The sequence below is a fragment of the Onychostruthus taczanowskii genome, unplaced genomic scaffold, assembly GCF_017590055.1.
Source record: "Onychostruthus taczanowskii isolate IOZ18803 unplaced genomic scaffold, ASM1759005v1 scaffold2, whole genome shotgun sequence".
In the NCBI taxonomy this organism is placed as follows: Eukaryota; Metazoa; Chordata; class Aves; order Passeriformes; family Passeridae; genus Onychostruthus; species Onychostruthus taczanowskii.
In genome coordinates, this window is record NW_024499239.1 from 21,158,112 (window position 1) to 21,171,189 (window position 13,078).

The 13,078-nt window shown below is 37.3% G+C and overlaps 1 protein-coding gene across 5 annotated transcripts in view; it reads right to left on the bottom strand.

Moving 5' to 3' along the window:
• HTT (huntingtin) overlaps positions 1-13,078 on the bottom strand; it is a 79,034-nt gene that overhangs the window by 31,529 nt on the left and 34,427 nt on the right. For all 5 annotated transcript variants that reach the window (XM_041402499.1, XM_041402500.1, XM_041402498.1 and 2 more), the window contains 14 exons: positions 12,711-12,862; positions 12,117-12,319; positions 11,020-11,146; positions 10,214-10,341; positions 9,395-9,505; positions 8,759-8,836; positions 8,073-8,296; positions 7,484-7,562; positions 7,189-7,350; positions 6,208-6,263; positions 5,262-5,410; positions 4,454-4,590; positions 2,384-2,500; positions 379-501 (listed from right to left, as the gene is read on the bottom strand). In XM_041402499.1, the coding sequence (XP_041258433.1) occupies positions 379-501; positions 2,384-2,500; positions 4,454-4,590; positions 5,262-5,410; positions 6,208-6,263; positions 7,189-7,350; positions 7,484-7,562; positions 8,073-8,296; positions 8,759-8,836; positions 9,395-9,505; positions 10,214-10,341; positions 11,020-11,146; positions 12,117-12,319; positions 12,711-12,862 (1,846 nt within the window). The remainder of the gene's footprint in view (positions 1-378; positions 502-2,383; positions 2,501-4,453; positions 4,591-5,261; positions 5,411-6,207; positions 6,264-7,188; positions 7,351-7,483; positions 7,563-8,072; positions 8,297-8,758; positions 8,837-9,394; positions 9,506-10,213; positions 10,342-11,019; positions 11,147-12,116; positions 12,320-12,710; positions 12,863-13,078) is intronic.

Below are 13,078 nucleotides of genomic sequence, written 5' to 3' on the forward strand. Positions count from 1 at the left end.
TCTTACAAAATGCTATTCCTGTGGTAACTGTCAAGCTCATATTCACTGGTAAACAATCTCTCAGCTATAAAAGCATTACTAATACTTGTATAAAAAAATGTAATTTACCTATTAAATTGTATTCTATTTTATTGTAACAGTACCTTCCTCGACATTCCTGATCCTCAACATACAAAATGAAGGAAAGTAATTCATAAGCAGAACACTCCTGAATCAAGTACTCCCAGCTGGTAAATCACATCAGTTCTAGTCAATTTGTTTCCAAATTATGCTGCTGATACTTTAACATCACTTAGCAAATTATTAAAGAGAAACACATTCTCTTTTGTTTTGCATGGAAGATACCAGATTCTCTCTTCTCTGAAAACAGTAGCTTACCATTGTTTTAGGAGTAACAAACATACTCCTTAAAAGCATGTCCACAGGGCGAAGGGATGAAGGGGCCAAAATTTCAAACAAAGTGTTCAGTACTCCCAGAGCATCATGAGAGTCTATATGCATCTGTGAAAGAAAAACACAAAACTAATTTCTAACTGTCCACTAAAGGTAACTTCAACACCAAATTTACACTCTCTGTTTTAAACATTTCTGTAACAACCTGTAATAAAGCTGTTCTTCACAGTACGAAATCCAGAGCAACCAAAAGCTATGAAAGATAAATTTAAGTTTAATTGCAGGCCTTCCTAGACATGAGTTTTAAGAACATGGACAAAAATCTGTCATAGGAAATCCAGTGTGCATACCACATATATTTCATTTGGAGAAAGAGGCCTTATTCAGAGAATGAGACCAGAGGACTGATTTGTCAAAAAATTTAGAGACTTTTCTCCTCACTGCACATCCTACCAGGTTTATTTATAGACTGGAATGCTGGTCACGATTAAACTTACGCAGGTAACTAGGAGAAAAGAAACCTAATCATCAGAAAAGTGAAGAGCTACAGTGGTAGGACAGCTTACTTGAACAGTTTTCTAGATAAATTATAAAGTAATCAACTGCAAAAAGCAAAGAACTGGACTACAAATCTAGATTACCCTATCCTGCTTAAGTAATTTGGAAGATGACCATGTGCAGTCACACAAAACAACAGCAATTTCATTCTGTCAGCATTTCAGCTCTGCTCTAAAACTGCTGTCTGATTCTGCCCACTCTCCCCAGATGTGAGATCTTCTCCCAGAACTGGGGAACTGCCATCATGGAGCAAAGAAAATCTGAGGCTAGAGCACCTCTGCTACGGAGACAAGGTGGGAGAGCTGGGGTTGTTCAGTCTGGAGAAGGCTCTTGCAGTACCTGAAGGGACTACAGGGAACTGGAAAGGGACTCTTCACACAGGCAGGTAGTGATAGGACAAGGGGGAACAGCTTTACACTGAAAGAGGTGGATTTATATTAGGAAGAAATTCTTTACTGTGAAGGTGGTGGGGCACTGGAATAGGTTGCCCAAAGAAGGGATGGCTGTCCCATTCCTGGAAGTGCTCAAGGCCAGGTTGGATGGGACTTTGAGTAATCTGGTCAGATGGCTGTCCCATTCCTAGAAGTGCTCAAAGCCAGGTTGGATGGGACTTTGAGTAATCTGGTCTGCAATTAGACCCACTGCAGCCACGAAAAAAAAAAATCATTTTGTCAGCATTTCAGCTCTGCTCTAAAACTGCTGTCTGATTCTGCCCACTCTCCCCAGATGTGAGATCTTCTCCCAGAACTGGGGAACTGCCATCATGGAGCAAAGAATATCTGAGGCTAGAGCACCTCTGCTACGGAGACAAGGTTGGAGAGCTGGGGTTGTTCAGTCTGGAGAAGGCTCTTGCAGTACCTGAAGGGACTACAGGGAACTGGAAAGGGACTCTTCACACAGGCAGGTAGTGATAGGACAAGGGGGAACAGCTTTACACTGAAAGAGGTGGATTTATATTAGGAAGAAATTCTTTACTGTGAAGGTGGTGGGGCACTGGAATAGGTTGCCCAAAGAAGAGATGGCTGTCCCATTCCTAGAAGTGCTCAAAGCCAGGTTGGATGGGACTTTGAGTAATCTGGTCTGCAGCCGCGAAAAAAATAAATCTGACATTCAGTGAACATGGGACCATCTTCAAACCATTTACTAAATGTTCTGATATTACCATGTACCTAAGAGAAACAGAACACCCTTATTCTGGAGACAGTCTTGATCATTCTGCATATACTTCATGCATTTAAATATGAACTTCATCACTTCAAAGACTTAAGTTTACCTTGCAGCAGTTGTTTTCTCCATATATGGCAACCACAATTTCAATAACCTTTGTCTTCATATAAAAAAAGTAAAAATCAAATACTCAAAGCTACTATTGATACATACATTCCAGCAATTATTTAAGGTGTTTATAGAATTAAAACAATCAAATAACCACCTGCTGTTTTGCAAGCATTGGGAGAATGATGTCAGCTATTTGCCGGGACAATCTCTTCCATTTGTCTTCATTTTCTTTATGACACTGTTGCAATACCAAGATGAACATTTCTAGCACCTGAGGAAAAGTAAAAAAAAAAGTAAGTAAACACCCATACTAACAGAAAACATTCCAGTAATACCATTTCAACCACTTACCAAAAAGACAAAAGGGAAAAAAAACCCACATGAGAAAACTGCACATTTTTAAAACCCCATTTTCAGGTTAAAAGCCTGTCCTTAGTTATGAGTTTTTTGGTGGTGGTTTTTAAAGAATTTTCCAGCTACTTTTATAAACTTGAAAAAAAAATGTTTGTTTTGTACTTTTTGAAATGGTATTTGTCAAAGACTACTCAAACAACTGGAAAAAGAATCATAAATCTAAATACCATACCACTTACTCAACAAAAAGGGGAGGAAGAAAGAGAGCAATTTTCCACATGTATACTCTGTCTTAACTCTAGCTTCAATAAAGTTTAAATTTGGTCAAGGAAACAAAACAGACATTTTTATGGGGCTCATCCACCTGAGATATGTCATTTTCATATAAAAGTTTTAAGAGACAACATAATGGAGCACACCAAGCAAGGAGCACTTCTGGTAGCTGGATGTGTTATAGAGACACACACAGAGACTACACTTTGAAGGACAGGAAGACAAGAGACACAGCATGCAAGAATGTTAATATATGGACTGGGAAGGGGGACAAAAGAATCTGTTTCAGGAAACAAGTTAGAGCACTTGTAAAGCAAATTCAGGTAGTTCAGATGAGGGAGAGGGAGATTCCCAGGTGACTTTCTTCCCAAAAGATTTTTTCAGGAGAGGAGACAGGGGCAATTCCACGCTGAAAAACTTAATTCTGGAGCTCCATGGGTGGCAGCTCCAGTTGCAACAGAAAAAAGTTGAAGGCTGCTGCTCTGGGAACCTCTCAAATGTCCAGGGAAACCACTGCAGACCATCCCAGCCACAGCCAGGGAACAACAGAACAGCCCAGGGTTGGTTTATACATATTGCACCAGCAGAACAGGGTAGAAAAAGAACTACAAATGGGATGGTGTGGGAAGAGCAGTGCATGGGTGGTCTTTAATAGGTTAAGTGTGTCAGAAGGGGATCTGCCAGCAACTGCAGTACCTTATATAACAAAGTTATTCACTATTTCACATCATGTGTCTACAGAGTGTCATTTTATACAGTTATATTAGTCATTTTATGATTATAAAACTACAAATTCAAAAGAAAATGTGGATACACAAAATTACCCCAATCTGAACACGCAGTTCTAACAAATTATTTTGACAAGATGTACTGACTTTTTTCAGAAAATACAGTGCTTACATTAGCATACACTAGAACTGCAGTTTCACATTATGAAAGAAAGGCACATTAGTTTTGTTAAGCACCTGAATAAGCAGTAAGATCCCATGTTGATCATGACACTTCCCTTAAAATTACTTTTATGTTTTTCTTTAAAACAAAGTGTATTGACAAGTCATTGTTACACTCCTACAAAGCAGAAACATGTTTTCCAAAGTCTAGGTCAAAGCACTAAGTCATAACAAATACCTAATTACCAGTGTCATTACCTTGTTCAAGTAAGTGTTATTCAAGTACAGCAATACCTAAATCATCTCCATGCAGCATCTTTCCTAATTTTAAACTTGTCTCCTCCATTTTAATCCCATTCTTTTAAGTTTCCTCTCTTCCACCAACCTTCTGTTTATTCTGTCTGCAACACAGCCAAGATCATGATCCTAACTGGAGCTTTTTAGTTTTCTATTTTCTAGGCTCGACTAGGAAATTCTACAGCTATGTTACTTGACCTAAAATACTAACTTGTAGTGCAGAACCTTTCCCATATCCTTAAAAATCTTTGCATGCTCTCTCCCTACAAGGAAAGATACCACACAGAGTCCACCTATTCCAGTTTTGTATAGACAATCATTAATATTGCCTGAAGCACTTTTAGCAGTCACAGCAATGTTGCCCTTTCACAGACCACCACAAAGAGGGACCCTTCATCCTCCTCTCCTACCTGATGGTACTGGATAAGTCTCAGCAGCATTGACACTACAACCTCCTTCTGAGTTTCCAACTCTTTTCCAGCATCAGCTTTATTTGTTCCTCTTAACACAAAGAGATCATGAACAATGGGTTGCAGAGCTGGTATTGCTGAAATGAGATGTATTTGTTTTAGTATGAGACAAATCACTCCTGAACAGTGATTTCTTGAACTAACAGTTCAGTTACTAAAAGTAAACTGGGTTCTAGTTCACTAAAGGTTTTACCCATACCTAAAAACCCACAAACCCCATATTTATCATGCATAATGATGGATATTTTTTTTACTTCTTTTAGAAAATTTAAATTATTAATACATTTCCCTATTCTCACAGAACTTAAAAAAATATATTCTTATGAAGTATTCCTCTGCAGAATCACTGGAAATTATGAGAGAGATGCTTCTACTTAAAGGCTGAAAGTAGAAGGAAAGGGAAGTGGACAAAAAATTAAAATCAAAGCCTTGCACATACTGCTAAGTTGTGAACTTATTACTGAATAAAGTTTCAAATAAAAGCTCTGCTGCAATTATAAACAAGCAAAATGTGGGGCAGTAGTGTTAGTATGATATAATGAATTTCCTGAAGGAATTAAGCGAAAAGTATTTCATGTCTTAAAAGTTAGCTCTTCTGAAACACTCAGTATGATAACAGTTTTCTATAGCTTAGTAGTCAACCCTGGATTTATTGCTGAACTATTACTAGTAAGTGTTGATGTCTTTTTTCTTTCTTTCCCTTTTTTTTTTTAATAACTTTTTTTTTTTTTTTTTTGCTTTGAATTACCATGTGTAACAGCTTTCCTCCCACTGGCCATGATACCATCACACAGCTGAATGATCTTGGGAATTCCAATTATTTGTTTGGAATGATATCGCTCATAAGACAGCAACACCAGGAAAAAGAAGATATTAGGAATAATTGCTTCAGACTCCCTGAAAACAAAATAAAAAATTCCAGTGTCAAGTTTGAATTGCACAGCTTTGTTCAGTAAAACCCATCTTTTTACAGTCAAGGTTTTATTACAGAACATGTTGGTCTGGTTTCATACAGTACTTCTGCAATTTTTGTGTCCTGTTCTATAAAATGTGTTTTTTCCCCAGGGTTTTCTTTCCATCTTTGACCATTACAGTTACTAATATTATAACATACTGTCTAGATTATTTCTGTAGAACATCCACAGAGCAAAAGAACAACTTCTCTCTTCATTAAAACTCCAATGTGAGAAAAACCAGAAATAACTGACAGTAAAAATTTCACTGACTTGCTTATGACCAAAGTGTACCAGATGACCAAGTACATATGGACTCACTCTGAATCCACAATAGGAAAAAGTAGCTCTCCCTTAAGCAATTGCATCTAGCAATGAAATGCTGACTTCTGGAAGCACAGCTTTGGCAGGGCCCAAAGGAATGGGTTTACAATACCAAAATGGAGAAACAAAACAACACAGTTGTAGATTATTATTATTATTATTATTATTATTACTATTATTATTATTATCCATTTTACTTCCTGACTTTTTCAGTCACATGGAATCTAAAATATCTGGAAGAGTTACCACTGGAGCCAGAGAATAAACGAGCACATTGCCCACAAGAGAACTCTCCCTTTCTCATAAGGCAGAAATAACCAGCAAATCTAATCACTACTTGTGACACATCACTAATGTTTTTCAGAACAAGACAGTTGCAAACCCTCATTGTTCAAAGGCCGTTTGCCAATTTCATACCTGAACTGTCCTACTTCAATGTATTCAAACTGCTTTAGCACAAATCCAATAAACACCTAAAGAGAGAATAAAGTGTGCATCAGAACAGACATTAATTTCCATTTGAAACCATTCTGACAGTTATAGACAGGCACTGAAAATAATTTGCACCACATTATGAAATGTTCCCTCTGCAGTTACAAAAGATGGAGAAATCTGTTGAATATTTTTTATGGCTTGCATGAACTTATGCCACGTTTAACCTGTAGTCTGTATATTTTTAAGTATAACTTCATCTTTCACTCATGAAATACAATTTTTGAGGTATTGCAGTCAAGAACGTAAGAATCAGCTAAAAATCTAAACTGAGATAAAATCCAAAATCCACTTATGTATTCAGAATAATTATCTCTTCATGAATTTACAGAAAACTTAAGCATTGCTAGTCACATTCATTTATAAACCTGAAAATAACTGTAGTAAATAAAACACCTCTAAGTAAACTACTTAAATTTTATGTTACAAATTCACTGCTTCTATGGACTAAACAGACTATTTGCCACTAACAGTATTTTGCTAACAGTATTTGCCACTAGCTGCCCTCACCTCCATTAACATCAAACAATATTTGTCAACCATGATGCTTATTATCAGTCATAAGGAAGTCCATACTCTCAGTATGGACAAAGGTATTTCCATTTGTAAATGAAGTTTTATTTAATAAAATTGACTGTATTGTCCACATCATTTTATTCCTGAAGTCCATCTCATGAGCAGTTCTTAAATAGCTGTTGCAGAACTCAGAAAGTCATTTACATGCAAAAAACCCCACAAGTCTGAAGCATTTTGTGTCTGAGGGCTGGGAAATTGAGTTTCAACCTCCTGTTAAGTCTTCACTTTTAGTACAATGAATGGACTGCTGGAAATATTTTTGCTGCAGATGTTAACTGAGCCTGCTGGTGAGATGTGTATGACAATTTGCAAATGTGGTGAGGCACTAACCTGATCTGAATCCAGAAGACAGTAGTTAACTCGCAGCTGAACCAGTTGAGCAAGCAAGTCTAGAACTTGTCTCTGCAGCTGTACCGACGTTGTTGTTGTGTATTGTTTCAATGCTTTTATGACAAGGGGTTCAAATAAACGAATGTGATTGTGAATAGCATTCTGTAATAGAGAGATTTTAAAGTAATCTAACATCTGAACACGTCTCTGATTCAAAGCCAAATTAGTTTTGAAAGGAGGAAAAATGTTTTAAATCTAAGGTACAGCTCTTTCAGGAGAACAGAGATACAAGTACCTTATCAGCACGATGTTTTGCTGCACTGGAAATGCTAGTTTTCAGCTGTGTAGAAACTTTCTGCAGCACATCAAACCATCTGTCACAAAAAAAATACAAAAAGCCCCACACACATTAAAACAAAATACAACAAATATACTGTCCTTAAATGCATTTTACTGTGCCAATGCCAATTTCTCTTAATCTACTTAACTGCTACCAGAATTTTAGTAAAAACAAAGGGCACAGACAACCTACAATACACTTCGATCAAAGGAAGATTTTCTAGTCTTTGCTTAGTTATCCTTCTACCTTTCCTTTAACACACTACTTGCTGTATTTATAAATTAATAATATACCTTTGAATACAAGCATTTAAAATTATTATGCTTTTAAAAAACTTCAATGATGTCTATTTTAATGGCTTAACTTTGCTTTGGAAAACACATTAGTGACAACTACATTCAGGATGTGCTCACCAAGACAAGTTACTCTGCTTAAGTCTGTATTTTCAACTTACACAGCACCCCAGTGACACTCACATTTATGAAAAACACTAAGAACAGAGTCTAGTACAAGATAACATCATGAGGTAAGGGAAGGAAGTTACCCTGAAGCATCGTGCTCCTGCTCAGCCTGAACCATGTTCCTCAGGCTGGCATCTGCAAGGGCCTGTGTGAAGTGTGTGTAGGGCGCCATGAAGCAATAGTGGTAGAGGCCAGGCCTCAGATTGGAGGAACCCAAGCGCTGAGCTTTGCCTTGAGCTTTGCTGGGGTTTGAAGACAAGCCATCGTACTGAGAAGCCAGATTTGTCCCAAACAATGTTTTCAATAGCTAGAGAAGAAAATTGGAAGGAAAATAAGAAAAGTTAATATTTCAGGAAAAAAAAACCCTTGACTTGCTCTTACTATAATTAACCTTTGAGGACGTAAACCTAAATATTTGACTGGAAGTCTGCAAGAAATCCATCACTAAGGCAGTAAGTTCTTTGCTTTCTGGGGTTTGTTTGATGCAGTTAAGTGGCTGAAAAATACTTTTGGTAAGGTAGGAAACAAGCTTGTTTTCTGAACATCAGCTAAAATAGTTCTGTGAATTGGAAGCAGTTCAAGAGGAAACTAATATCAAGTTACAGAACAAGCAGTGAAAATTAAAGAAAATGTGCTCTGTTTCCTCCACCTGGGCGCAATATTTCTACATACCACTTCCCTAAAAGCATGGCCATTCTTAATATCCAACTGACAGCCAAAGAACATCAAGATTAACACTCACACAACACATTAAAAAATAACTCCTTACCTGCTGTACACACACTGTTGCCATTGTTGGTTCTCTGTTGAAACATGATTTTAGATATCCCAAAATTTCTTCTACACACTGGAAAATCAGAAAAACAAGTGCATTAAATTGTGAGTTTTTTCACTATACAAAAATTACAGTGAAAACTGGTCAGTAGCACAGGTTTTTGTACTAAGTAAAACTACAGTAATTTAAGGGAAATCCAGGAATTACAAATAAATACTCAACATTTTCCTCCTAATCTTAAAATACTAAAATGTCTAACATCACAGTTAAGGAGAAAAAATAGCAAGACACAGGAGAAGAACGAGGGCAATAGGCCTTCTGACATTTCGTATATTTAGACATATGAATATAGGGAATGACTGAAGGCAAACCACTTGGCTGGAAAGAAAAATCCCCACATGAAATTTAAAAAGCAAAAAATTATTCCAGTTTTCAACAGCAGTAATTTAACCTGGAGAATGTGCTTTACCACTTTAGTCAACTTCGTGGAAGCAAAACACTTCTAGGACTGGACTACTGTTCCTTGGAAAAGTAGCAATTTTGAAATCAGTGATATGTGCTTGCTCCCAGTAAGGACCACAGATACTGGACAATGTTAACTCCAAAAGAAAAAACAAACAAGTCTTATACCTTTCCAATGTCCTGAAGAGTAGCAAGTTCCAAGATTTGAGAGAGAACATCTAAGGCAGAGCGTAAGAAACATCCAAACTTCTCATTTGTGTTCTGGAGATCCAAAGTAACCTGTTCCCAGAAAATAAAACCACATTACTTGACAAGGAGACACTAATTACTGGAAGAAGTGGGTATTGACACAAAATGATCCTCTGTATAAAATTTCACTGACAGCTTAGACTGCCTTATGCATTGCTGGAAAGGCAGGACTCCATTCTGACCAAGAAAAAAAAGGAATCTTCTTGCTTGAGGAAGCCCTAGGGCATTGATAAGCAATGGAGCTGGATGATGCATTTCTGATAAACACAGCAGGTGTAATAAGAACACAGTCCTTGAAGTGTACATATCAGATGACCAACACTCTACGGAATGCATCTTCTGTCACCTGAACTAATGAGGAAAAAGCTTCCCCATCCTGGGAATAAAGTGCAGAGAGAACATACATGGAGATTTATTTGGGATTGCCAAGCCAGCAGAGTCATTTGGTACCAGCAATAATGACAGCAGAGAAACAACAGGGTGACAGTGGCTATCATAGGTTGTTGCTTGGCCTGTTTTTGTTTTTATTGGTGATAGTTGTGATCTTTCTTTAAATTCTTTTTTTTTTTGTCTGTATAAGCTGTTGTAGTTGTGATCTTTCTTTAAATTTTTTTTTTTTGTCTGTATAAACTGTTTACACAGGTAAACAAGTGAGCTGACAGAGGCAGAGCCTGTTTGAAAGAAACAAAATGATGATCCAACCCCATTGCAGTCCAACCAAACAATATCATGAAGTACCTTATAATTAGCATGGGTTGCTTTCAAGACATCATATAACTTCAGGTATGATGGAAGATGATAAAAGCTTCCTACTGAAGATGATTTACTTGTTGGAACAGGTCCTGTAGCATCAGTTTGCCTAGAAGCTTAAAAGAATATCAAAGATCAGCACAACATGCCTTTTCTAGGCTGTTCATGACATGTACACAACATAATTTACTACATCTGCATTATTAAACAGCATGGTTTTTTCAATCCACATGTATATTCCAAACTGCAGACACAAACTGTGCACAACTGGAAAATGAACAGCATTCCAACGATCCAGCCTGCTGTGGTGAGAGAAATTAACCCTGAGGGCTTAATACTGAAGTGTATGTACACTTTACAAAACAGAATTAACACGTGTTTCCTTCATTTATTATTAATGAAAGAAAAGGTTTCAAGATTCGTAATCTCATTTCCAAAAGCAATGTAAGTCACTCCTGCCAAAAACTGGAAGTAAACTTTCAAATTTCTTTGAAGTAACATATGTGCAAAAATTATTTTAGTCAATAGCTGAGTAGATTCACAAAAAGTGAGGAAAAGGATTCAGCAGCACTTTGGTTCTGAAAAGTGCAGTTAATTTTCAGTTTACAGTTAATAAAAACCAAAACAGTAAAGAAGCCCCCACCCACTCCACAGCTGCCTTTCCACCAATGCCCTGCCAGTCTCTTGAACTGAAACTCCAGCAAGGTTACTCCAGCAGTTTTATTTCCTCTCTCTCTGCCATAACATGGTGTGGGGCAGGTAGATGGAAGGGTTAACAGAAGTGATGTGCCTACCTGGACTTGCTTCACCACTCTTTTTAGGGCTCATTGGCACAGATGCCTGTTCCACAGACTCCCTCTCCTTCCCCTTTCTCCGAATCGGACTAAGAGAAGGTGGGTTTGTGAGAGAAGGTAATGCTGCCTAGAATTAAAAAAACCTTTATTAGTTTTGTAAGCAAGTAGGTTTTTTTTCTTCTACAAAAATACAAGCATGTTTTTCTCTTGTTTAAACTCCCCTTCATTTAACTGTCAGTTAAATTGAAATGTTTTGGGTTCAGGACATGAATTTCTTGTGTGAAAAGGAAATAGTTGAATATATTCTCCACTTGATTTTCAACTTCAGCATAGGCCAATGGGATTTTCACCTTCAGCATAAGCCAACGAGATTAAATTAGAGCTCAGTGACTACACTTCTTTTGATTCCAGATAAAGGGGTGTCAAAATTGTATTCAAACATAGATTTTCACCTTCAGCATAAACCAATGAGTTAAACTAGAGCTCAGTGACTACTCTTCTTTTGATTCCAGATAAAGGGGTGTCAAAATTGTATTCAAACATTTTTAAAATATGAAGAAATTACTGATCTTAACAATACCGTCTCACAGTTTCTAAATCAGTCTCTAAATGCATATTCCTCAAAAAAATCTCAAAACCCCCCAAACCTGGAAATAACTCATATAAGCTGTTTCAGAAGTCAAAATATTTTACAGGACATTCAGAAGATAAAAGTTATTTTCAGTCCCAAAAGGAGCTCAGTGCATTACAACCAGCCAACCAACCCAAAAGTCAACACATTTCCCAGAGTATGCAATCCAATACTTCACACACTCTGTATACTCCTCACTGAATCAATGTTTCAAGTCAAGTCAGCAGCAATAAAAGACTCAAAATTTAGGGTAATATTTTAAACACTGCAGAACTAAAGAAAAACCTCTTATGTGAAGAAAAACATGCATTTTTTTCATGGTACTTGTTTTACTACACAGAGTGGAGTATTCTCAAGGAATTAGATACTTACCTGTATGAAGTCTAAAATGTGAAGAGGACAACGGTATTTAAGCACAACAGTATTTAAGTCACATAATTTTATTTTTTTAATTTTTAATATATACCTTTACTGCTGGACCAGGAGCAACATCATCCATCACATGTGCACAAATATTAATGACCTTCAGCAGATGAGAAAAGAGTTGTTCTACTAAAGTGACCAGAGCTCGATCTGACAGAGCCGGCCAGGGCTCCTCCTGCTTTGCAGCACCTTGGTTTGCATCTTCTTCAGCACTCCAGGGATTCTTTAAGCACTTCGGAGCACTCGCTGCAATTTCAGGAAATAGAAGACAAAACTTGGAATTAAGCACCAGAAAATTTTAAAGGCAGCTATGGTTATTGTCTCTATATGAACAGAAGTTCAATCAGAATTTCAAAGCCAGGAATAGCTGCACAGTGTAAAACAAAACCAAGAAAATTTGAGTTCTTCGTACCCAGCTTGTACTAAGCATGCCCTTTGGCAACTGGAGGAAATTTGCAACTTAGCTACAAAGAGGCAGTTTCTTTTCAAATCTCCTAGATGCAAGTTCCTTCTTTCTTTCTTCTGCTTAATCTTGCAAGTTTTTCATGGCATTCAATCAGAATAGAGTGAGATATGGCCATTCTAATCCTAATGCTAAAAATATTAGGACAATCATACTTTTCTTGTCCTGCCTTACCTGCAAGCAAGTTTCCAGTCAAAATCAAAGCATCCTGATGTGCTGAGAGGTCCAGTGGGAACCATGCTGATGAAAGGAGAGACAGGACCAAGCCAGCCATACCAATGGTGCAGCCCTTCTGAGCTTCATCTGAAGAACTTGGCTGGGAAACACTGGAAGTTTAATTTTGAAACGTCATGACTTTTTCCCCCTTTTGCCAAATTAAAAGTCTTGAGAAAACCAACAGTCAAGTAGATGGCTAATCTAATGAAATTAAATCTGTGCTACAGAAATACTCATTTAACACTTAAATACAACTTCAAAAAGCAATTTGCAGGAGAGACCTGACAATGCTCTGGTTTCTTTATGAGCAATTACCTTCCTTTTGA